This window comes from Microcebus murinus, chromosome 24, assembly GCF_040939455.1.
Source record: "Microcebus murinus isolate Inina chromosome 24, M.murinus_Inina_mat1.0, whole genome shotgun sequence".
Taxonomy (NCBI): Eukaryota; Metazoa; Chordata; class Mammalia; order Primates; family Cheirogaleidae; genus Microcebus; species Microcebus murinus.
Window position 1 is genome coordinate 641,441 of NC_134127.1, and position 25,947 is coordinate 667,387.

The 25,947-nt window shown below is 51.6% G+C and overlaps 1 protein-coding gene across 6 annotated transcripts in view; it reads right to left on the bottom strand.

Moving 5' to 3' along the window:
- IKBKB (inhibitor of nuclear factor kappa B kinase subunit beta) overlaps nt 1-25,947 on the bottom strand; it is a 58,650-nt gene that overhangs the window by 5,515 nt on the left and 27,188 nt on the right. For 5 of the 6 annotated variants that reach the window (XM_075997322.1, XM_075997323.1, XM_075997325.1 and 2 more), the window contains exons 6-19: nt 22,224-22,312; nt 21,096-21,185; nt 18,558-18,682; nt 12,171-12,278; nt 10,197-10,326; nt 9,307-9,501; nt 8,504-8,618; nt 6,614-6,737; nt 5,911-6,062; nt 5,720-5,781; nt 4,576-4,685; nt 3,290-3,339; nt 3,097-3,196; nt 2,761-2,908 (exon numbers count right to left, since the gene is read on the bottom strand). In XM_075997322.1, coding sequence (XP_075853437.1) covers nt 2,761-2,908; nt 3,097-3,196; nt 3,290-3,339; nt 4,576-4,685; nt 5,720-5,781; nt 5,911-6,062; nt 6,614-6,737; nt 8,504-8,618; nt 9,307-9,501; nt 10,197-10,326; nt 12,171-12,278; nt 18,558-18,682; nt 21,096-21,185; nt 22,224-22,312 — 1,598 coding nt within the window. The remainder of the gene's footprint in view (nt 1-2,760; nt 2,909-3,096; nt 3,197-3,289; nt 3,340-4,575; nt 4,686-5,719; nt 5,782-5,910; nt 6,063-6,613; nt 6,738-8,503; nt 8,619-9,306; nt 9,502-10,196; nt 10,327-12,170; nt 12,279-18,557; nt 18,683-21,095; nt 21,186-22,223; nt 22,313-25,947) is intronic. The other variant, XM_020282452.2, reaches the window with a different exon arrangement.

The following is a 25,947-nucleotide window of genomic DNA, read 5'->3' on the forward strand; positions in this document are numbered from 1 at the left end:
CAAGATGTCCTGACTCTCTGTCCCGGAGGTGCTGCAGCCATTCCACCCCCAAGCCCAGATGACCGCCTGGGCTGCTGACTTGCCCGTGCCCCTCCTCCCCTCTCCTGGCAGCCCGCAGTGCTTCATCCCTTCTCCCAGGGCCTCCTCCTCCCTCCGGCTGTGGGACCATCCTGGCTCTATGCCAACCAGCCATCCTGGCACCCAACCGCGCCTTCCCTGATTATTCCCCCCACACACAGAGACAGGCCGTCTGCTGCATGTGCTCCTGTGCTGTGGGCACACTGGCAGCCAGGGACCCTGCCCCACCCCTGTCCTGTGCACCTCGGGGCTGCTCAGCTCCCACACCCTGCCAGGGGGCCCTCACTGTCAGTGCTGAGGCCCCCCAATGGCAAAAACCCACCCTCCCCCTGCCACTAGAGTGAGTTCTCTGAAACCCAAATCTCTGGGTGTGGCCACATCATTCCCACACTTAAGTTCTTTCGATATGACCAGAAAGGACAAATCCTGTAAGGTTTCCTCCACGCTTCGGAAGCAGGGTGGCCAGCGTAGGCCAGCCCTAGCCTGCCTGCCTCTGCAGGCTCATCCTCCGAGACGCCCTCCAGCTCCACGCCAGCCTGCAGATGGCTCCCAGAACACACTAGACTCTGCCGGGCCTCCCTGCCTGCGATGAAGCACTGTCTCTGTCCCAGACTGTCTTCGCTGCCACCCAACCCCACCTGGCTCCTGCTCACTCTTCAGCGGACGCTCCCTTACGAATGTTCGCGTTGCTTGGGGACACAATCTAGATGTTCGACCCCCAAACCTCATGTTGACAACTGACCCTCGTGTTGGAAGTGTGGATCCCCTGTGAACAGATGAAGGCCCTCCCCAGGCCGGGGGTGAGTGGGCCCTCACCCTCTTAGCGCCCACGAGCGCTGGCTGTTGGAAAGAGCCTGGCCCCTCCCCTGGCGCTGCCTCCCCCTGCACACTGGCTCCCCTGCGTCCTCCACGACTGCAGCAGCCCAGAGCCCTCACCAGAAGCCGAGCAGGTGCTGGTGCCTGGCTTACCTGTCCAGCCTGCAGAACCCAGAGCCAAATGAACCTCTTTCTGAACAAATTACCCAGGCTCAGGTGTCACTTCACAGCAAGCGGAGACACGCCCTCACCTCGAAGGCTATAGGTGGCGTGCCCTGCTGCATTCCAACGACAGTGTGCTTATGACAGCCCACTGCGGCACTTCCTGCCCTGCACCATGCTCGTGCGTGTCTGTCTGTGCCCCTAAGCACACCAGGAGCTCCTCAGAACAGGTGCCGTGCCTCCCCCCGTGCATCTTATAGGGCATGCGGTCGGCACACAACAAATGCCAAACGGATGCAGATGGTAGATCAGGCCTCCACTTCCCCGCCCTACTGGGACGTTCTCCACCCGGGCACCCTCCTCTCTCCTTCTCCCACGCTCTCAGGGGAGGCTGCGTCACTCACGCTCCCAAGGCAAGCCCCTTGCTCAAGCTCGTGTTCCCAGCTCTCCCGTTCCCAGAACGGTGTGCGCTGACCGTCCCCTCTGTCCTCCACACTGCGCATCTCCTGGCACGCCGTCTCCTCCTGCCTGACCTACAGATACGCCCCAGTCTCCAGGACCTTTGAACAGCACAGCCCTGTCCTGCTCCCACCCCTTTGCCCCTAAAGGCTGCTGCTGACTCAATCGTTCTCTTCCCGTCCCCATCAACCTCTCTGCAGCCTTTCACAGCTGGGCTCACTCCCCCAGCAGCTCTGGCTTCCATGACAGTTTTCACCTGGCCCTGCTCTCCGCCCTTACGTTTTCTCCCTTGGCATTCGGTGGGATCACCGCCACGTTAAGACGGTGTGCACAGAAGCACGTTCACCGTGCTGGGAGCAGCAGGCGCGGTGACGGGCCACAGGCCGCGCTGACACGCACGACAGTGGGCTGATCCGGGGGCCCTAAGAAGGATACCTCCATAACCCCATTCCCACAACCTGTGCACGCGACCTCATTTGGGAAAGGGGTCTGCAGATATGTAACTACAGTAAGGGTCCCAAGATGAGATGGAGTGGGACCCAAACCCCATGTCAAGTGCTCTTATATCAGAGCCCCGATGAGGGACAGAGGGGTCACGTGAAGACAGAGACCGGAGGGACGCAGCCACACGCCCTGGAATGCTCGGAGCCACCAGAAGCTGAAAGAGGTAAGGGAGGATCCTCCCCTGCCGACGCCTGGATTTGGACCTTCTTGGCCTCCAGAATTCAGAGAACACATCCCTCTTGTCTTAGGCCACCGGGTCTGTGGTAATTTCTCACAGCGGCCACAGGAGAAGTAGCGCACGCATAAACAAACGCAAGCAGCGCCCGCTCACAGAGCACAGGAGGCAACACCAAGCGAGTGGCAGCAGGTGAGTGGCTCTGGGCTCGGTGGCCTCCCACGGGATGGCGAGGGCCGGAAAGGCCCAAGGAGCCGGCGGGGACACACTCGCGCAGGGGCGGAAAGGCCCGAGGAGCCGGCGGGGACACACTCGCGCAGGGCCGGAAAGGCCCGAGGAGCCGGTGGGGACACACTCGCGCAGGGGCGGAAAGGCCCGAGGAGCCAGGAGGCGGCGGCGGGGCGCACTCGCGCAAGGACGGAAAGGCCGGAGGAGCCAGGAGGAGGCGGCGGGGACACACTCGCGCAGGGCGGAAAGGCCCGAGGAGCCAGGAGGAGGCGGCGGGGCGCGCTCGCGCAGGGCGGAAAGGCCCGAGGAGCCAGGAGGAGGCGGTGGGGCGCACTCACGCAGGCGATCTTCAGGAGGTTCCAGAGCTCCTTCTGCCGCTTCTCCTGGAGCCGAACAACCGTCTTCTCATCCTCGTTCATTAATTCCACCACCTCCTCCACCTTGGGCAGCAACTCCAGAGCCTTCTGCTTGCAGACCACGGTTTTGCTGTAAAGAAAAAGCACGGCAAAGCCGGCGGCGTCTGGGCCGCGGGAAGCAGAACGCGCGCCCCCGCGGCCGTGGGCTGAGCGCGCGGTCGCGGGGAAAGCGCCCCCACGTGGCGGCGGGCAAATCGGGCCGGGAAGATGGGCTCCCGCGCCGCGCTTGTCCCCAGAGCGGGAAAGGAGGGCTCGCACCTGAGCTGCGTGTAGATCACGCGCACTTTCTTCTCGAAGCCCTGAATGGCCTGCAGCAGCAGCCGCACCATCTCCTGGCTGTCGCCGTCCGTGCGCTGGTCTGCGGGGAGCAGGAGTGGCGGTCCCTCCCGGCACAGAGGACCAGGCCCGCCACCGGGGAGAGGGGCCGAGGCGGACGCAGCACCGCACTTACCTCGTGGTTTTTCCCGCAGTCTCCGGTACAGCTCTCTGGCCTGCTCCTCTCTGAAACACACAAAGGGGGTCGGGGTTCAAGGTCAGGCACGCGCCGAGGGGAGACTGGCCACCGACTTTCCTGACGGGGGGAGACCAGTGTCCCCGACGAGGTTTCCGTGATACCCATGGCAGGCAAACAGTTGCCTTCATTATCAAAATCCACACTTCCAGGGTTTAATAACAGAAAATATTTTTTTTTTTTTGAGACAGAGTCTCGCTTTGTTGCCCAGGCTAGAGTGAGTGCCATGGCATCAGCCTAGCTCACAGCAACCTCAGACTCCTGGGCTCAAGCGATCCTCCTGCCTCAGCCTCCTGAGTAGCTGGGACTACAGGCATGCGCCACCATGCCCGGCTAATTTTTCCTATATATATTAGTTGGCCAATTAATTTCTCTATATTTATAGTAGAGACGGGATCTCGCTCTTGCTCAGGCTGGTTTCGAACTCCTGACCTCGAGCAATCTGCCCGCCTCGGCCTCCCAGAGGGCCAGGGTTACAGGCGCGAGCCGCCGCGCCGGCCGGTGACAGAAAATCTTAAGGGAGGGAGACGTCCCTCTGTCCTTCCCAACTCCTCCCCGCTCGGCTTCCCGGCGCGGATCCCAGGTGCCGCGCCGGCCCGGGCCGGAGAACGGGAGGACTCGCCCGGAAGCTCGAGCCCAAAGGCGGACAGACCCCCACCACCCTTTTCCCCACGGAGGAGGCTGGCTCACACTCTCTAAAGAAGAGCCAGAGGAGAATAAAGCGTCAAGTGAGTAGAGAAAATACGGAGTCAAACTCCTGACGCTCGCATTTCTCGTCCTCTGACTCCGCCCCGAGCGGCTCACAGCGACGCGCCCTCCAGTCAGCGCGCCCTCGGGTCTGCGCGCCGCGGCCGGCGCCGTCTCCTCCCTCCGCGGGGCACCGCTCTGCCGCCGCCTCGTGCCGGGGAGCCCGCGCCGGACACCGGCGAGCCCCGGGGAGCAGGGCCCGCGTCCCGGCCGCCCGCAGCCTCCCCCGCGGCGCTAAGGGCGGAGGCTGCCTGCGCCTCACAGCCTCTGGGGCGACGGCTGCTCATCAAGCGCACGCCCGAACCGGCCCGCGGCGTCACGGGCTCGGCGGCGTTTCTTCCCACTGGACGGGCAGGCCCGCGGCGATTTGCCCAGGCGGTGCCCCAGGGCAGCCTCCGAGGGCGACGTCTCACACGCGCCCACGCTCCAGGGGCGGCTGGGGGTGCCGGCAGGGCAGAGCGTGGCCCCGCGGTACTCACAGGTCGTCCAGGGTCCCCCCGGGCTTCCGGCCCATCGGGCTCCGCTGCAGGTCCACGATGTCAGTCTGCAGCGCCATCATGCGTTCCACCAGGTGCTTCACCTCGTTCTCCTGGTGGAAAAGCCAGCGCCCGTCACCTGACGCAGCAACATGATTCAGAGACGCGAGCTCTGCTGGGGACGGGGCCTGCACGCGCAGGACGCCCAGGGGACTGGCCGGAGGAACTCGGACTCTGCAGGCAGACGGCCTGGGTGTGAGGTGGGGCTCTACCACTTTCTAGCTGTGTGGGCCTCGGGCACGTTACTCAGCCCCCAGCTGGTCTCCCTCACCAACACGCTTCTAACAGGGCCCGACGAGCAGTCAGATCTGGCAAAGAACGTGCGGCAGCTGGCACAGTGCCCGGCACACCAGATGCAACTGCACGTTTCTCTGTCTGTCTGTCTGTCTCTCTTGGAATATGCCCATCCAATGCCACCATGGGATGCCCAGACCCCTGATGTCTGACAGATGGGGAGACCTCTCTACGGTTAAATAAGGTTCTGGCTACAAAATTTGTACCTTTAAAAGCACACAGATACCCCGTCAATAGTGATTTATAAGAACAGACACATATTAAGACATGGAGGTAGGCCGGGCACAGTGGCTCACGCCTGTCATCCTGGCACTCTGGGAGGCCGAGGTGGGAGGATCGTTCAAGGTCAGGAGTTCAAAACTAGCCTGAGCAAGAGCGAGACCCCGTCTCTACTATAAATATAAAGAAATTAATTGGCCAACTAACATATATAGAAAAAATTAGCCAGGCCTGATGGCGCATGCCTGTAGTCCCAGGTACTAGGGAGGCTGAGGCAGCAGGATTGCTTGAGCCCAGGAGTTTGAGGTTGCTGTGACCTAGGCTGATGCCACAGCACTCACTCTAGCCTGGGCAACAAAGTGAGACTCTGTCTTAAAAAAAAAAAAAGAAGGGCTCCCTTTACTGGCTGCTCTCTCAGCCTCTTTCCAGAAAGTCTAGTTAAGGTCAAAGCATAGCCAGGGAAACTTCATTTCTGATGCAGAAGATCGACCCAGGGTTTGAAGAAAAAGTGAGAAATGGCAGCACAAAATGTCACCCCCTTGGTAAAGACAAAAACCCCAAATAAGTGTCCTACCCGCCCACACAGCTCCACGGCCTGCTCCATCTCCCTCCAGGCCAGTAGCAGTTTATCTGAGGCTGAAAAAAAATTGGGGAAAGATACTGAAAACCAAAACAATGCCACCACAAAACTAAAATACAAACAGCAACTCAACTATAAGAGGACAAAACAAAGGGTCTCTTGAGCTCACTGCAAAGACCACTCACTGATCCCAAACTCGGTTTGCTCACTGTACTTCTCCAGGTCGATCTGGATGCTGGTTTTGAAGAAATCCAGCTTGGCCTTGAGCTGCTGAGACATGGACGCCATGGAATTCTTCATCTTGGACAGGCAGCTGTTGTTCCGGAGGAGATTCATCCTGTAGGGCCCACAGCAAACCACCTTGGAGTGTCTTTGGGATCCAAGTACTATTCCTGTGCAGTAATAAAACCCCCTCAACCACCAAGGGAGGTCCCTGGTATGATTATTATTATAATAACAGCAGCCACTTATAACCAACAGACAATTTCCTGGCCGTCAGAAATGCATGCGGTTCTGCACCAAAACTGGAATTAGGCAGGTACCACACTACACACAGGGCCAAGAAGCTAAACTAGTCATAACTGGGGAAAGATTTTAAGTGCCCAGCATAATAATCAGGGCAGTTTTGCTAACCCAAATTGCAGCGGGCTCCTCTGGGCCCCCAATTCTGCCCTGGCTCGGCCAGCCCAGCCCCCAGGCCTGCCCTCCCCTCCCTGTGCTAACCGCACTCACCTCCCTAGCCCACCCAAACACTTCCTGCCGGCCAAACCAGTGTCTCCCTTTTGTCTCTGAACAGTTGTCTCTGGGTCCCTGCCTCAGCCACTTCCCTGTGGCCAAAGCCACCAAGCAATGTTAAATCAATTAAACTGAAAACGCCTGGCATAATACATGGCAGCTCGCTGTCCCTGCTGCAGCCGGTTGCAATCCTCCTTCAGCGTCTGGATGCTGTGCCAGACCTGGCCCCACACCTTCCGCAGCTGGAAGAAAGAGAGGTTCCTCTTGGGCTCTTGAACTGGAAACAGAGACACAAGCCATTGTCAGAGAGCAACTCTCCTGCCATTAACCACACCCTGCCTTGGGACACCACTGGTACTTTTTTACATTTTTAAAAATTATGTAACTAGGACACTATTACATAACTTTTTGGGCTATTATGCCTGGTTACTGCCACATATAATTTTTCTATACCCCACTACAGTGTAAGCAGGGCCAATAAATGGCTACTGATTTGATCTGAAGAAACACTTTATGAATCATTTGGAGACGTATCCACATGTACTCTGGCTCATATACTTTCCATAGAAACTCTTCTGTTCACATTTAAAGTTGTATGAAGTTTTATTAAAATTCAGCTTCAACCAGGAGTATTGGAGATGATGAAATAAGCAAGCAGCCTGGAGATCTCTAAGACCCTGGACCTTGCCTCTGGGCACTCTCAGTGTGGAGGTGGGGGAGGGTGAAAGGTAGACATGGAAGACGTATTAAAATGTACACCAGATACTAGAATACCCACCACACAATGGAATATTATAACACATTAAAAAGTAAGGCAGCTACATATGTACCAAAAGAAGAAAAATCTCCAAAATATACTGTTAAGTGAAAAAGGCATATTACATATTACATACTACTATTTGTTTGAGGAAAAAATACTCCGGGAAGAATACCCAAAAATATGACAGCTGTGGTTTCCCTGGACAGGGAACTCAATAGCTGCGGAATTGGGGAGAGACAGTGGCTTGTTGTTCACTGTATATTCAGTCTGTTGTACCTTTTGATTTTTTTTTTTTGGTATCTCTTCTATATATTAATTATTAAAATATAATAAGTCCTATAGCAGAATGACCTCAGAAGTGTGTGTGTGTATATTTTTTTTTTTTTGAGACTGAGCCTCACTCTGTTGCCCAGACTAGAATGCCGTGGCGTCAGCCTAGCTCACAGCAATGTCAAATTCCTGGGCTCAATGGATCCTCCTGCCTCAGCTTCCTGAGTAGCTGGGACTACAAGCATGTACCACCATGCCTGGTTAATATTTTCTATATATTTTCAGTTGTCCAGCTAATTTCTCTGTTCTTTCAGTAGAGACGGGGTCTCGCTCTTGCTCAGGCTGGTCTCGAACTCCTGAGCTCAAATAATCCTCCCACCTTGGCCTCCCAGAGTGTTAGGATTACAGGCATAAGCCACCATGCCCAGCCTGGGCTCAGTATAAATTTAAGAAAACAAACAAACAAACAAATATAAATGAGGCCAGGTGCAGTGACTCATGCCTGTAATCCCAGAACTTTGGGAGGCTGAGGTGGGAGGATCTCTTGAGGCCAGGAGTTTGAGACCAGCCTGGGCAACATAGCAAGACCCTGTGTCTACAAAAAATTTAAAAATTAGCCAGGCATGGTGGTGCGCACCTACAGTCTGGCTGCAGTGAGCTAGGACGGTCCCACAGCACTCTAGCCCTGGTGACAGAGGGAGACCCTGCCTCAAATAAATAAAAAAGGAAAAAATATATATATATAAATGAAACTTCAAAAATAAAGAAAATGGCTGTGGGCAGTATTCTCTGTCCTCTGTTTGAAGTTCTATTTAGGAGGCTGAAATGAATGCATGAATTCCTCTGTCCTTTCTCCTGGGCTGCACCTCGAGTGTCCTAAGGAAAGAGGCTTCCCCGAGGACCAGGCACACTCATTTCCCGGACGTGGCCCCTCCCTGGTCCATGTCTCTCCCTCCTGCCTTGTCCCATGCATTATAATTGATTTTTTTTTTTTTTTTAAGTAACGTTCTTACGGATGCAGCTGACACTTTCAGGTTGGGGCCGTGGGGAGATCTGAGTCTCATAGTTGACTTTACTGTTGTCAAAGAGAAAAACGAGATCCATGTCCAGCGTGCGGCCCTCATTTAACTGCAAAGGGAAAGAACAAAACGAATCTCATGGATCCAACCTCTCTCTTTTCCCACTAATAATGAAGAGGTTTCAGAGAGTTTCCCACTGTTCACCAAGAGCATCTTCTTCTACCAGCCAGTGCTAAGCACCCATGAAGCCTTTCTGAACCACCCCAGCCTGCACTTGTTTTTCCTGTTCCTTCTACACCTACCTGAACATACACTTTACTTACAACACATTATGTGCTGTTTCATTCTGTCTCTCCTGTGCAGTTTAGAAATTCACATGCAGTGCCCTGTGCTACGATTATTTCTCCTCCTATGGTAACTGTCTCCACCAGTTAGCTTATAAGTTCTTCCTGGACAGGGCCCATGTCTCAGACTGCTGTTGCTAACACAGGAGCCCAACCCTGCTCTGTACACAGAGGTGATCATGAGCAGTTCGGGTTGACTCGGGAGAGTAAAGCGTCACGTTGGCAGTCAAGGCGAGAGAAAAGCACTCTAAGCGGTCTGCAGGGAAGGAGTCGAGCACGGAGTGGCTCCTGTCTCCTACAACACCACCTGCTGCAACTTACAGAAACAGGCAGGTGTCTGCATGAAGAGTAACAGGTGACTTGTCGAAACAGAACTGAAATCTGAAGGTGTGATTAGTGTCCTTAGGAGGCACAGTCAGGGAAAATCTGGGAATGCAAGAAGGCAGGGCTCACCTTGCTGTCTGAAATGCACTGCGTGGCCGGCTTTTCCGGGATCAAGGCCAGACCTGCCTCCTGCAGCAGCTCCTGGTCCTTCTCTGGGATCCCCGTGTCCTGCTGGATTCTGGCCTTTAGGCTCTGCAGACTCTCATCCTCCGTCACTGGGTAGGTGTGAATGGTGCCCGTGACCATGTTCAAGATATGAACCAGCTGCAACACAACCCAGGTGTTACTGGGAAAAAATGGCTTCTTTAAAGAGATGCCCACCTGTTTGTCCAGATCCTCTGCTGCCCACAACATTTCCTGGCCATACACAGCAAGGGCCTAGCTTAAGGAAGGGAGCCCGATGCCAAGTTTCACATACCCTAGTCTTTTTCTTTTTCTTTTTTTTGAGACAGAGTCTCGCTTTGTTGCCCAGGCTAGAGTGAGTGTCGTGGCGTCAGCCTAGCTCACAGCAACCTCAAACTCCTGGGCTCAAGAGATCCTCCTGCCTCAGCCTCCCAAGTAGCTGGGACTACAGGCACGTGCCACCACGCCCGGCTAATTTTTTTTCTATATATATATATTAGTTGGCCAATTAATTTCTTTTCTATTTATAGTAGAGACGGGGTCTCACTCTTGCTCAAGCTGGTTTTGAACTCCTGAACTCGAGCGATCCGCCCGCCTCGGCCTCCCGGAGTGTTAGGATTACAGGCGTGAGCCACCGCGCCCGGCCTCTAGTCTTTTTCGTACTGCCGTTTGTCCAGAGCTACGCCCTGACTCCTGTAGAAAGACTCTCCCGGGAGCCTCCATTTCCCCACGAGGTTGCTGGCCCTGACCTGCTCTGTCCTGGCACAGCGGAGACCTGCTGCGTCCCAGTAGGGGCCCTCGCTGCTGCCTCGGGGCTGACGCGGCCCCCTGCTCACCTTCAGGTTTAGGATGTCATCTAGGGCCTTGAAGCAGCCGTTGGGCCCGTACGTGGGGTCTGTGCCCCGTTGTCGGGGGTGCCACATCAGCATCAACTGCAGCCACTTCTCCAGCCGCTGCGCCAGGACGCTGGGGAGAGGAGCAGAGCGTAGGAGGAGACGCCCCCAGCCGTGTGGGCCGCCCTGTGCCCGTCTGGAAGCAGGAGCCTCCTGTGTCTCCCGCCATCACACACAGACGGCAGCCAACAAACGATTATTGGAAATGAAAACGGATTAGTCAGAGAGAAAAAGCATAACCATTTCCCACCAATCTAATTCTTCAGGTGCTCACCCTTCTCTCCTGACCTGTGAAGACAGCCCCCCAAATCGAGAGATTTCCCGACCCATGGGTCCACGCACCCACGTCCCACTGGCTGGGTGAGACCGGCCTGCGAGGCTTCAAGACGCACTTTACAGGCAGGTCCTACCTCCAGGCGGTCCACACACAGTCTAAACCCCACCGAGTTAAGTGGGGATATGGTCAATCCATGAGTGGATACAGAAAATGTGGTGTATGCTCACAATGGAATATTACTCAATTCTAAGAAACGACAGTGAGCTAGCACCGCTTATGCTATCCTGGATTAAGCTTAAGCCCGTTATCCAAAGTGAGGCGACACAAGACGTGGAAAATGGGCCCCCCATCTACTCGCCATCAAATTGGTACTGACTGATTAAAACTATGGTTCTCAAATGGTGGTAGTGTTCACCAGGGATTTGGGGGGGGGGTGCCCAATCTTAGGGATGTGACGAGCATTTTGGAGGGGAAGGGCATAACTCGAACCCTTCTTAGGGAGAGGCAAAGATATACAATGTAGCCAAAATGTCAAAAACAAACAAATAAACAAACAAAAAAGAAAGAAAGAAAGAAAGAAAACACTTTTCATCGGGTGATGGGCAGGCGGGAGGGGGAGGGGGAGAAGGGTGTGTACTTACATAGTGTGTGTGGTGCACACCACTGGGGGATTGGGCACGCTTGAATCTCTGGCACATCGGGGGGAGGGAGGAGGGCAGGGGCAATATTTGTAACCCTAACAATATTTGTACCCCCATACTATGATGAAATAAAAGGAAGAAAAAAAAATGGGGATACGAATAAAAGAAACAGACCCCGTGGTGCCAGATGGGTTAATGCCCCCAAAGCAGTACCTGGGTTCACATGACAAAGTCCAACTGCCTCCCCCGGCCCCCAGAGCCTGGTTCCTGCACACACCCAAACCCTCCCTGCACCCAGCACAGCTATCCTCTGCCTCCCCTCCCACACGCCCTGCTCACCCCAGTCTTTCTCCTTTCAATGTCTCCTGCCCACGTCCTGTACATCCTTCCAGACCCTGCCACAAAGTTAAAGCTCATCCCAGGTCATTCCGTTTAGCTCTAGTCCCCACAATCCTTTCTCCCCACCCTCAAATACGCACGGTGATCATTACCCATGCAACTCAGTTATGTGTGACCACCTCGTAGCTTTCTTTTGTACTATCACCCAATTCTGACATTGTTAGTTAACTGCTGCTGGTGTGGCTCTGAGACTAGGATTGCAAAGCCATGCCGACCACAGGGATTCGTTTGTTGACAGTAGTAACACAGCAACAGGCCACATGAGTGGTGCAAAGAAAAGTAAGGTGCAGTTCCCTACCCTTTAAAGGCTTTCTTTCCGTCAAATAGGAGATAAACCCTACGCAAAACCAAATGCAATACAAGGTAGAGGCTACTAAGGGCAAAAAGAGGGACAGATAAATTGTCATGTGAACTTAGATGATCTCTAAGGAGATGAGCATGGGAACTCACTCTAAGTTTCACACTGAGAAGGACTCTGCCAAGTTCCTAGTCACGGGACGATATCTTGACAACCTATTTAAGTTATCAGGTATCACCTCAGACTTGTATTTCTAAAAAAGGAAGAAAAGTATGTGTAAGAGTGATGCCACTGCGCCTTACCTGTTAAGGTTATTGGGGTAGGGTAGAGAGCTTGAAAACTTCACTGCTCCATTCAAGTCCTCACTAACGACAATGTCCATCTCACTCTTCTGCCGGACTTTCGAGTGCCTGCAAACACGTGACCGTGTTAAGTGCTGTCGCACATCACTTGCCAGGGACACGTTCAGAGAAGCGCGTAGCCGGGGGACTTCACAGCCGTGAGAACATCACAGACCGCAGCCACACACACCTACACAGCGTGGCCTACAACGCACCTAGGCGGCATGACGTCGCCTGCCGCTCCCAGGCCACACACCTGTGCAGCGCATCACTGAACACGGCAGGCAACCGTAACAGGGCGCTGAGCATTTGTGCATCTGGACGGAGAACTTCGACACGATATGCAGGCATGCACGTCCCTTGTGTCCCTCAGCACTCTGAGGCCACTTTACATTTGTGATGTCACTTTTCAGCTGTGCGGGAGTCTTATATCCCAGGCTTTTGGAATGACAGTTGATTCACACCATGATGGAACAGTTTCTGTGAGAGTCTGAGAACGGTCAGTTCTGCCTGAAGGAGCTTTTGAAGAAAAGCCTTCAGCAGAGTCACCGACTGCCCTGCGGCCCGGCGTCCTGCAGGCAGCACTCACTTCATTTTATCTAACACAAACTCCCACGTTTTGAAAGAGGATAAAATTAGGACTTCCAAACCGACCGTGTACATATGATATTTACGTGAAATACGCACAAACACGCACATACATGGCTACTTCATTCTAAATGTGTACTGTTAAGTACTATTTCTAAGGGTAGCTTTTACAGTTCCCAACATAGGGAACTTCTTGGGGTATCTGAAGTAGTATTTGAAGGAAAAAAAAAAAACGTAAACCCAATTGGCTTCAAATCTCCTTGGTAACAAGGATAGTAACTTGAATCTGAACAATGCTCCGTAGGTAACCAAGTACTGCACAGCATTCACTTCTTGCCAAGACGGCCCCACGGGGAAGACACTGTTAGCCCCTCACGTAATGGCAGGGAAATGAAGACCAGGTGATGTCTCCAGGGTCACACAGCTGGAGGGTGGCAGAATCCAGGACTCGACTCTTGAGTCTGTATTCTTTCTACTCTGTCTCAACGCCCAAACGTATCTTTCCTCAAAACACCTGGGAAGTTCAGATAAAAAATGGTTCAGCTCCAAACAATTCTCACTGGCCCCTCTAGAGCACACGGGAAACCCAGAGGGCTGGCGCACAGCCAGGCTGGTGGCCCACAGCTCCGGCTGAACCAACCTGTGACAACTGTAAAGTCAGGAGCACTAAGACTTTCTAATTGCAAACACGGGGGACAATCGTCTACTAGAAAACTTAGTTCCTCAATGGGAAATATAAAAGAACACATAAAATAAATGCTTGTTACTTAGGCTGGTCCTAAAACATATTATTTTAAAAGACTTTATAATAGAATTACAAAGCCCAAACTGCATTTGTCATTAAATTATCTATCTGCCATCCAAGATGAAATAGTGAAATATTTTTTAAAAGTTGTCTAAGCCATTAAAAAGCAGATGAGGCCGGGCGCTGTGGCTCACGCCTGTAATCCTAGCTCTTGGGAGGCCGAGGCGGGCGGATTGCTCAAGGTCAGGAGTTCAAAACCAGCCTGAGCAAGAGCGAGACCCCGTCTCTACTATAAATAGAAAGAAATTAATTGGCCAACTGATATATATATAAAAAAATTAGCCGGGCATGGTGGCGCATGCCTGTAGTCCCAGCTACCTGGGAGGCTGAGGCAGAAGGATCACTCGAGCCCAGGAGTTTGAGGTTGCTGTGAGCTAGGCTGACGCCACGGCACTCACTCTAGCCTGGGCAACAAAGCGAGACTCTGTCTCAAAAAAAAAAAAAAAAAAAAAAAAAAAAAAAAAAAAAAAAGCAGATGAGATGCAAATTAGCCCACAAAACAGCTCCTTGCTGGGTTTCAGAGAAGTCTACTTGAAAGTGGCCACCAGCCTTCCAGCACTGCTAAGAGAAGTTTAGGAAGGTGATTCTGCAGACAGATTTACTATGAAGGTGCCAGGCCCTTGGGGATATATGTTCAAAGTGCACTTGTTCTTCCAGTTCTAATGGATTTTAACTCATGTTGTTATAAATAATGGAAAAGGTCAACATGTGACATGAGCTAAAGAAATTCCATAGTTAAAGCCACAATAGATATACACATAATTTAAAGCTATTTTTATGATGGTTATATTATAAAGCATGACTATAAATTAATGAGCTAATTCCTCAATATTCTAGAACCTATGCAGCCAAATGAGCAATGCCCGTTTTAAATTAAGTTGCCACAGTAGGGCATACTTAGCTATTTCCACCAGAGTCCTAGGGCAGACACCTCACCTCAATACCATCACTGGGACATAAACATGGAACTGAACCGGACTCTCCTAGAATTCATTTCAAAGGCCACACTTTATTCTATATTCTTGTGATGCAAATACCTGTCCCCTAAAAACATTCATGTTTTTATTACATCCAGAAAGGCATTCAGGGGCCGGGCGCGGTGGCTCACGCCTGTAATCCTAGCACTCTGGGAGGCCGAGGCTGGCGGATTGCTTGAGGTCAGGAGTTCAAAACCAGCCTGAGGGAGACCCCGTCTCTACTAAAAATAGAAAGAAATTAATTGACCAACTAAAAATATATATACAAAAAATTAGCTGGACATGGTGGCACATGCCTGTAGTCCCAGCTACTCGGGAGGCTGAGACAGTAGGATCGCTTGAGCCCAGGAGTCTGAGGTTGCTGTGAGCTAGGCTGACGCCACGGCACTCACTCTAGCCTGGGCAACAAAGTGAGACTCTGTCTCAAAAATAAAAGAAAGGCATTTAGGATGCCACCACAACCAGAGTTGGCAATGGTGTAGAACAGGGGTCCTCAAACTTTTTAAAACAGGGGGCCAGTTCACTGTCCTTCAGGCCACTGAAGGGCCAGACTACAGTTTTAAAATAACTACGAACAAATCCCTATGCACACTGCACATATCTTATTTTGAAATAAAAAAACCTGCATGTGGCCTGCGGGCCATAGTTTGAGGAAGCCTGGTATAGAGAGACTGGTAGCGTTACATGCTCCTGGTAAACTGTAGATTTATGCAACCTTCTGGTGAACAGTCAGTGACACACATCAGAAACCTTTAAAAGGTGCATACTTGGCTGGGCGCAGTGGCTCACACCTGTAATCTCAACACTCTGGGAGGCTGAGATAGGAGGATCACTTGAGCTCAAGAGTTCGAGATCAGCCTGAACCCTAAGCAAGAGCAAGACCCCATCTCTACAAAAAAATAAAAATTAGCTGGACATGGTGGCATAGGCATGTAGTCCTAGCTACTCAGGAGGCTGAGGCAGGAGGTTCGCTTGAGCCAAGGAGTTTGAGGCTGCAGTGAGCTATGATGATGCTACTGTACTCCAGCTTAGGGGACAGAGCAAGGCCCTGTCTCAAAAAACAAAACAAACAAACAAACAAACCCCCACAAAACTCGTGCATACTCTTTGATCTGTTAATCTCTTTCCTAGATATTCATCCTCAGGAGATAACTGTGGATGTACAAGAATTTCCCTATAAGGATGTTATACCCGGTGTTATTAAATGAACAGCTACTCAATGGAACAGACGTTATAGACAACATGGAAAACATAATGTATTTTCAATATTAAGTTTGAAAGGTAAGTTATATGAGAATACACCTATCGACTTATTTTGAATTTTTGTGGGTTTTTTTGATACAGAGTCTTACTCTGTTGCCCAGGCTCGAGTGCCATGGCAACAGCCTAGCTCACAGCAACCTCAAACTCCTGGGCTCAATTAATCCTCCTGCCTCAGCCTCCCAAGTAGCTGGGACTACAGGTGCAAACCATCACACCTGGCTAATTTCTTCTATTTTTAGTAGATACTAGGTCTCGCTCTTGCTCAGGGCTTAGGCTGGTCTTGAACTCACGAGCTCAAGAGATCCTCTCGCTGCAGGCTCCCAGAGTGCTAGGATTACAGGCATGAGCCACCACATCTGGCCTTGTTTTTTTTTTTTTAAAGTAGAAAATACCACATGCTGAAGAGCCTGGAGACACACAAAAATGCTCATGTTGATTGTTTCCTGGTTGGTGATTATAGTTGATTCCTCTTTCTTTATTGTTTCCATATTTTCCAAAACAAAAAGTGAAAACAAAATTAATATTATGGTCAACATGAGGAGGACTCAAACCGTGCAGCACTGTTTAGGTTCAAGATAGGAATTTTGTGTGTTGCAGTAAATTGGCTCTGGAAGGAAAATCTCACGGTATAAAACCACACGTGCAGGAGAGTGTTCATATTATGCTCCCCCTGGTGTAAAAATAAACGTACAAATAAGCAAGTACTGTGTTTCCCCGAAAATAAGACACGGTCTTATATTTATTTTTCCTCAAGAAGACACCCTAGGGCTTATTTTAAGGGGATGTTATTTTCTGCTCAAAGTCTCGGCTTGCTGCATGCACAGGATGTCCGGGACCTGACAGGGGGAGCCGACCTTTTTGGTGGGGCTGCCCGCACCTTTCCAGTCACCTCGGGGATAGCAGCTGTCACGATGGGGCAGATGAGAAGGGCTGCTCGTCTTCTTTACTGCTCCGTGACAAAAAGCATGGGTTGTGCAGATGCGCTGTGCAGCCACACCCACCACTAGGTCTTATTTTCGGGGTGGGGCTCATGTCACGCAAATGTTTACGAATCCCTCTAGGACTTATTTTATGGGTAGGTCTTATTTTCGTGTAAATACGGTATACGCCAACGTACTTCAAGGTGCACAGAAGACCCCTGGAAGCATACGAAACCGGTGACATCAGGTGCCGACGGGGAGGGACACAAGGGCTGGGTGTGAGGTGACTGTTCACTGTACACTCTCTCATGCTTTTTGAAATCTGCACCATGTGAACTTATTACTGCTCCAAAAAAATAAAAAGTTGAAATAAAGACATTTTAGAGCAACAGTAGCATCATTTAAATTAACGTGTAGCCTCGCAAGGAACAATCTTTTTTTAATTTTTTTTTTTCATTTCAGCATATTACAGGGGTACAAATGTTTAGGTTACTTATATTGCCTTTGCCCCACCCAAGGCAAGGAACAATGCTGAATGAATCCTAACTCATTTGGGGGAGTGTTAATTTTTAAATTATGTATTTTAGTAATTATTAACTTTGTCCCCCCTTACTTTATTTTACCCAATAAATAAAATTATAATATTTATCATGTACAAAATGTTTTGAAATATGTATACATCATGAAATGGCTAAAACAAGCTAACTGCCACATGCATCAACCCCATATACTTTTTGTGGTGATTGACTACTATATAAATATTTCATGGCCAGGCGCGGTGGCTCACGCCTGTAATCCTAGCACTCTGGGAGGCCGAGGCAGGTGGATTGCTCAAGGTCAGGAGTTCGAAACCAGCCTGAGCAAGAGTGAGACCCCATCTCTACTATAAATAGAAAGAAATTAATTGGCCAACTAATATATATATATATATGTAGAAAAAATTAGCTGGGCATGGTGGCGCATGCCTGTAGTCCCAGCTACTCAGGAGGCTGAGGCAGCAGGATTGTTTGAGCCCAGGAGCTTGAGGTTGCTGTGAGCTAGGCTGACGCCACAGCACTCACTCTAGCCTGGGCAACAAAGTGAGACTCTGTCTCAAAAAAAAAAAAAAAAAAAAAATTTCATGAACAATGCATTACTTTTTTTTTTTTTTTTTATAATTTTTTTTCTTTCTTTTCTTACAAACCAAGAATTCATGGAACAATGCATTACTTTTATAATTAGTAAAAAGAAATAGAATAGAGTAATTTTTAAAACCCTAATTGTATCCTGTGATTTTTTTTTACTAGAAAATCTTTTTTTTGGGTAATTTATTAGGTTCACATTTTAAACTACTTTCTTATGCTTTTAAAACAAAAATTTATGTCCAGGTATAGTAAAATCTTCCAACAATAAACTGTCATGTGAGCATTTCCTCGAGATTTGTCAGGTGTTCCTGCCCTGCATCTCCGTTCACTAACACACAGCATCTTCAGTACCAGCGCACCTCACAGGACGGTCTGGAAATGTACTCACCTGTGACCGCTGGACACAGGGCAAATGGCATTCACACGGTGTGACATTTAAAGATGTCAGGGTTCAGAATCCACATGAACACTCAAACACTGCCCTGCCAGTCTAGGTTCCCAGAGCCCAGGCCGTGCCACGCTGGGTCCTGATGGGCCTTCCTCCGGGAAGAGAGCTGAGCCTCGCAGGCCCAGCGTGGCGTGGACGCCCAGTGAAACGGGGGAGAGAGGAGCAGAGACGGGGCTCACGCCTTCCTCCAAGCGGCCCTCCCGCCCTGCCCGGCCCTGCTCACCACTGCACAGGCTGCCAGTTGGGAAGGAAGGGCCGGAAGCCCGTGATGCACTCGAAGGCCAAGGTGCCAAAGCTCCAGTAGTCGACGGTCACCGTGTACTTCTGCTGCTCCAGCAGCTCCGGGGCCTGTGGTGACACGGGGGCGTGCCTGAGCCACTCCGTCTTGCAAGGGCCGTGGCAGGAGGGAACAACCTGCTCACACGCCACCCCCACCTTTCCTGGCCCCACCCCGGGGGGGGGGGGGCACCGGTTCATCCACTTAAGGTGAGGAGGGAACCCTGAGCGTGGCGAGGGGCGCGCCTACCATGTTCTTGTCCCCCCACTCCCACTAAGTGCAGAAGGGCCGGAGCACACCACGCGCCCTTCGCAGTGCTTTAGAAACAAGGGCTGCGGCATTCCGGGCACTTACTGAACACTAACTCAGTGCAGGGCACAGCCCCGGCGCTGCGCGGAGAGGGTAAGACAGACAACACGTGACAAAGGCCGACGCAGCCAGGCTGTACACGCCAACGCACCTCACGCACGTTAAATGCTAACACAGTCTCCGGAACCAAGTAGCACGCAGTCACAGGAAGGGATGGGAGACTTAGAATCAGGCAGGAAAAAGCAGAATGCAAGACTCGCCAGAGCAGAGAGGGGCCGGGACAGGGGGCGTAGCACAGACAGGCCACACTGGGCTCAGGGGAAGGCTCCGCACATCAGCGGGTGGGAGGAAGCATTCCCACCACGGAAAGGACCGCCACGGGCAGAGGCATGGCGGCAGGCTGTGCACCGTCGGGCTGGAAACGTGACACTTAACAAGCGAGGCCCAGGGAATCCAAACCACGAGGAGAAATGAGGGATGGTTGGGTCCATCCCGACCTCTCTGAAGCCTCTACTCCACAGAGTGCTCGCCTGGCAGAGCCCCGAACCCCAGCGGGCAGGACAGGCAGGGCATACAACACACTCAAAAGGACTTCATAGCATTTCTTTTTCTTTCTTAAGAAATTAATCAGAGATTTCAGCTCACCCAACTCCGTGGCTTTCAACCTTTTTTGTTTTATTTCAAGCTGGACTCCCTCATTCAATCAAGGTCTCACTGGTCGCGGCCATCAGTAGGCAATCTGTGACAGGCTGCTGAGTGTGCCCGCCAAGCCCTTCTGGAGCCCAGTGGCCCTCCGTCCACAGGGCCACCTCCAGCCCTGGCCTGGTCCCACAGGCCCATGAACTGCATCGCTGCAATTCATTCTATGCGCTGTAAAACTTGCCCTTCCTCCAAACTTAAAACCCTTCAATGTCTCACCAGAGGTTTTATGGTAAAGTCTAAAATCTTTAACCCAGCCAAAATGGCCTTCACAATCTGTCCCCGACCTCAGTCCCCGGCTTCAACTCGAGACACTCTCTTCCTTCTTCACAAGGTTGCAGCCACGCTTTGTGGGTCTTCCCACGAGCCGTCCCTTTGCCCAGAATTCCCCCCACTCTGCTTCCTCTCCCGCCCCCACCTCCAGACCCCTTCTCCTACTCACCCTTAAGGTCTTAGACTAGGCAAGTGCCTCCCAATGTACATTCTTTCTTTCTTTTTTTTTTTTCTTTGAGACAGAGTCTCACTTTGTTGCCCAGGCTAGAGTGAGTGCCATGGCGTCAGCCTAGCTCACAGCAACCTCAAACTCCTGGGCTCAAGCAATCCTCCTGCCTCAGCCTCCCGAGTAGCTGGGACTACAGGCATGAGCCACCATGCCCAACTAATTTTTTTTTCTATATATATCAGCTGGCCAATTAATTTCTTTCTATTTATGGTAGAGACAGGGTCTCGCTATTACTCAGGCTGGTTTTGAACTCCTGACCTCGAGCAATTCACCCACCTCGGCCTCCCAGAGTGCTAGGATTACAGGCGTGAGCCACCGCACCTGGCCTAATGTACATTCTTAACCCCCCCCCTTTTCCTTTGTAGCTTCTACCACACTGTAACTTCCTAGTTATCTGTGTAAGCATCGCGTGATGCCCGCTTTCCTGCTAAACTCTGAGCTCTGAAGGCAGGGAGATGCTTGACTTCCTCCTCATTGCATTGCTAGCTCTGAGCACCGCACCTGGAAACAGACTACACCTGACCAACATTCTCAAATGAATGACAGACTCAGAACCCAACATGCAGCCCAAGTAATATAAAGAAAGATTAGGAAGCTCAGAGCTCTGACTCCTCCTCAATGGCCCCTGAGATACTGCAGAGCAACTGTGGCCTCTACAGATAAGCATGAATCTTGTTAAAATCCTTTATTTTCAGATAAAATACCGAAGCACAGAGAAGTTGCAGGATTTGTGTAAGGGCACACTGGCAGAGCCCTCTGGACATCAGAGAAGACGGCTGTATCCTACCACTGGGCGCTTGTTGGTAAAAATTGCTGACTTGAACAGGTTACGGGTCTGGCCTTACATGATTTCCATGCATCTGGGAAACATCACGAGAGCCGGCCAGACGCAGGTGCTGAGGGCAAGGGCAGAGAGGAGCCCGGATACGCCAGCAAAGAGAGACTGACATGAACATGCAAGTCCCGTTTCTTACCAGGTACTGCAGGGTCCCCACAAAGGAAGTGCAAAGACTGCCCTGATCCAGTTCCTTGGCATATCCTAGGTCAATAATTTTGTGTATTAACTGAAAAAAAGAAAAAGGGAAGAGGAGAAATCTGAAGGTTGTAAGAATACACCGTCCTTCTATAAGGATTCTGATTATGTGCCATTAGAACAGAGATATTTCTGAATTCCCAGGTGGTGTTACATCCTAAATTCCCAAGAGTCACCAAATACACAGGAGAATGCCCTTGACATGGTGGATTCAGGGCAAAAGAAAACAAAACGCTGTAAAAACGCTAGCCACGTGTTCTCCCAGGCTCTGCCACCAACCATCAGAGGGTGATGAAAAGACCAGGCACCAGCCCTAGAGATCGCTAAACCTGGACTTTATATGCGGAGGAGGGGCCGGCCTCTTCTCAGTAAACGCCTTTAGTTCTCACATCCTAGCAGCACCTGCAGGAGTGAGTGGGAACCAGAACAAAGGTGAGCACCGTGGGAGTCACAGGTCAGGCCTCGGATGTGAAGGAAGCTGTATCAGAAGGGATTAGGTGACCCAGGAGCTGAGTGACAGCATTCCACTCAGCTGAACAAACGGGGGTGAAAGAACACAGCAACTAGCCCCACGGGAGGCAACCTATGCACCTGAGCAGGGCAGCCACAGGAGGACGGCCCAGAGCTCTGGGGCAACTGCAGGCTGGACCAGGCCCGGTAGGCAGGTGCCAGCTCCAAATGCCTCTTCCCAGACACATCCAGGACCAACTGGTAGCTGGTTTCTATCCAGCATAGAAACATGAGGCTCTCAAAACAAACAAAAAACCTATTTCCAAGTGCTGGTCCCAAAGGCTGGGGGTGGAGGTAGGAAGACAAACTTTATTTTCCTTATCAGATTCCTGCAACTTGGGCAATGAACAACGTGATCCATTGAAACTTGGCTCAATGCACAAGCAGGAACTGTTTGCTGAATTCTATTTCAAACCAAAAAGCATTCCCAGAGAATCAAAGGGTCACACCAGGAAATGCAAACAGCTATACAAACACACACACCCAGGATCTGCTTTAGCTGAGCAGCTTCCCCCAGGGGCAGCCCCCAAGACTTTCTACGCCCCAGAAGGCCACTCACTCTTTGCTCTCCTTGCTGTAGAACGATGTTCTCTGGCTTTAGGTCCCGGTGGATGATTCTGTTTTCATGCAGGTATCTAAGTGCAGAGGCTGGGAGGATGGAAAGGGGAGTGAATTTTTACTAAACCTTCTCATCTCAGAATCCCCTAACCTGTAAAAGATAAATACTGGACCGGGCACGGTGGCTCACGCCTGCAATCCTAGCACTCTGGGAGGCCAAGGCGGGAGGATCGCTCAAGTTCAGGAGTTCGAGACCAGCCTGAGCAAAGTGCGAGACCCCATCTCTATTAAAAATAGAAATAAATTAATGGGTCAACTAAAAATATATAGAAAAAACTAGCCAGGCATGGTGGCAAAATGCCTGCAGTCCCAGCTACTCAGGAGGCTGAGGCAGGAGGATCTCTTGAGCCCAGGAGTTTGAGGTTGCTGTGAGCTAGGCTGACGCCACAGCACTCTAGCCAGGGCAACAGAGTGAGACTCTGTCTCAAAAAAAAAAATAAAAAAAAAGACACTGTATGCCCCTGAAACACGCCTTGTGACTTTCAGTGCACAAACTTACAGTGGAGGGAAGGGGCCTCGGACAGACACCCCTCAGGTGGAGCTACAGGGGTCTGCTGTGTGAGCAGAACTTCACTACCACAAGGACCTGGCTTATTTTATTTTTTTTTTGAGACAGAATCTCACTCTGTTGCCCAGGCTAGAGTGAGTGCCCTGGTGTCAGCCTCGCTCACAGCAACCTCAAACTCCTGGGCTCAAGCGATCCTCCAGCCTCAGCCTCCCGAGTAGCTGGGACTACAGGCATATGCCACCACGCTAGGCTAATTTTTTCTATATATATTAGTTGGCCAATTAATTTCTTTCTATTTATAGTAGAGACGGGGTCTCGCTCTTGCTCAGGCTGGTTTCGAACTCCTGAGCTCGAGCAATCCGCCTGCCTCGGCCTCCCAGAGTGCCAGGGTTACAGGCGTGAGCACCGCGCCCGGCAGAGGATCTGGCTTATTCATGCAAGGAATTCTCAGCCTCGCATCGCTGAGGTCACCAACTGTCGTCCACAGCAGTGGTTCTCAAACTGCAGTGCCCAGAATAGCAGCAGCCAAACTTGTCAGAAATGCAAAAATTCTCAGGCCCCACCCCAGACCTACTGAACAGAAACTTTGGGGGGCCCCCTCAGTCTGTGCTAACAAGCTCTCAGGTTGATGCTGATGCCAGTGAAGTTTAAGAAGGGGAACTTCTCTGGTCTGGTGGCTCAAAAACCGAAATTCTGCCATGTGGGAGAGGGAGACGGGCCCCTCGCGGCGAGTACCATGGCCACATGACCTACAGTCAGTCCAGGGAGGTCAGAACTGGCACCGGAAGTGGGGAGGCACAAGACAAAGGAAACAGGACACCTCCGACACGTTCCCACTGCCCAGCGCGTGCTTGCCACGGCCTCCTGCAGGTCCTGTGAGAGGCAGAGCGTCGGGGGCGTGGGCCCCAACGAGAAAGAGCTCGGAACCTAGTTGGGGAAGACGCGGCCTGTGCAACTCTGCCTGTGGAGTCATCCGACACCCACAGCTTCTGCCGTGAAGAGGAAAGGTGCTGACACCGCATGAGGAGGGGTTGACCCCGCGAGAGGAGGGGTTGACATCGCGAGAGGAGGGGTTGACCCCGCGAGAGGAGGGGTTGACCCCGCGAGAGGAGGGGTTGACCCCGCGAGAGGAGGGGTTGACCCCGTGTGAGGAGGGGTTGGCCCCGCGAGAGGAGGGGTTGACCCCGTGTGAGGAGGGGTTGACCCCGTGTCGAGAGGAGGGGTTGGCCCCGTGTGAGAAGGGGTTGGCCCCGTGTGAGGAGGGGTTGGCCCCGCGAGAGAAGGGGTTGACCCCATGAGAGGAGGGGTTGACCCCGTGTGAGGAGGGGCCGGCACTCCGTGAGGAGGGGTTGACCTCACGAGAGGAGGGGTTGACCTCACGAGAGGAGGGGTTGACCCCATGAGAGGAGGGGTTGGCCCCGTGAGAGGAGGGGTTGACCCCGTGTGAGGAGGGGCCGGCACTCCGAGAGGAGGGGTTGACCCCGTGTGAGGAGGGGCCGGCACCCCGTGAGGAGGGGTTGACCCCGCGAGAGGAGGGGTTGACCCCACGAGAGGAGGAGCCGGCACCCCGTGAGGGATTGACCCCGTGTGAGGAGGGGCCGGCAGCCCGTGAGGAGGGGTTGACCCCGCGTGAGGAGGGGCCGGCACCCCGAGAGGAGGGGTTGACCCCGTGTGAGGAGGGGCCGGCACCCCGAGAGGAGGGGTTGACCCCGCGAGAGGAGGGGCCGACACCCCGAGAGGAGGGGTTGACCCCGTGTGAGGAGGGGCCAGCACCCCGTGAGGAGGGGTTGACCCCGTGTGAGGAGGGGCCGGCACCCCGTGAGGAGGGCTGTAGCACAGCAGTGAGGGTCCCATCTGCAGCTCAGACTCCAAGGATGTGATTTTTGCCCATAAGAGAGGCTTAATAACTTTAACAGAAATCCTAGCCAAGAGATTATAAAAGAAAAAAACGGAACAAGTAGTATTGGAAGAAGATGAAATTATCTTTATTTGGGGATGACATGACCATCTGCCTAGAGAGAACTCAACAGACTAAAACCTGGGAAGAATTTAGCAAGTCATCTGGAAGCAACAAGCACACACAAATCAAATCAACAGCTTTTCTCTATGCCAGCTACATCCAGTCAAAATGGAAAAGAAAAAAGTCCCACTCACATTAGCAACTCTATAAAACAACATGGGATAAATTTAGCAAAAACGTAGTGTTATGTGAGGAAAACTATATGGCACAAAGAAAAACAAATATAAATAACAGAAAAAGGTTTTAAAAGTTTATGGTAAAAGATGCTATAAACAAAGCCAAAAGACAAGGAGCTGGGAAAACAGTACCTACAACACCTGCTGAAGAGTGAACATGCCCAGTGGACGAAAAGCTCTCACAAGCCAGTGAGAAAACAACCCAGTAGAAAAATGGGCAAAGAACATGAAGTGCCAATTTGCAGAAGAAGAAATACAAATGGTGAACGATTACATGAAAAGTTGCTCAAGCTCACTGACGGTCAAAAATGGAAACCAAAGCAACATTAAAATATCTTTTTCACCTCCAAGAAGCAAGACTTTTTGACGAGAAATAGAATATTCCTCTACATTCCTGAAGGAGTTAAAATCGGTGTGTATTTTGGGGAAATATGGCAACATCTATTAAGTAATTTATTTATTTTTTAGAGACAAGGGTGTCACTATGCTGTCTAGGCTGGACTTGAACTCCTGGGTTCAAGCAATCCTCCCACCTCAGTCTCCAGAGTAACTAGGAATTAAAGGCCTATGCCACTATGCCCCGGCCATCTGTTAAATTTGAAAATACGTTGGTTGACCCATTATTTCCACCTCTGGGAATCTAGCTTATAAAATCAAAAGCATCGTGACACACACGTAAGGATGCTTATTGCACAGCTTGGAGCGAAACAAATAAACTGAAAGCCAACAACAAGGAAATGGTTGAACAAACTACGGCAGATATGTGATGTAAGGGTCTACCCTTAGGGTCACGCCATCTGACTCATGGGTGTCGGCGATGCACTGCCAAGTTAATGGCATGACCCGGTTTCTGTTTTTAACATGTAGCCCTCTCTGTGCCACACCCACGTTCTCTTTCTCTCTCCAGGGGGCTCTGTGCGGGGCAGGGGAAAGATGTCTACAGAAACTGCATCATCAAACA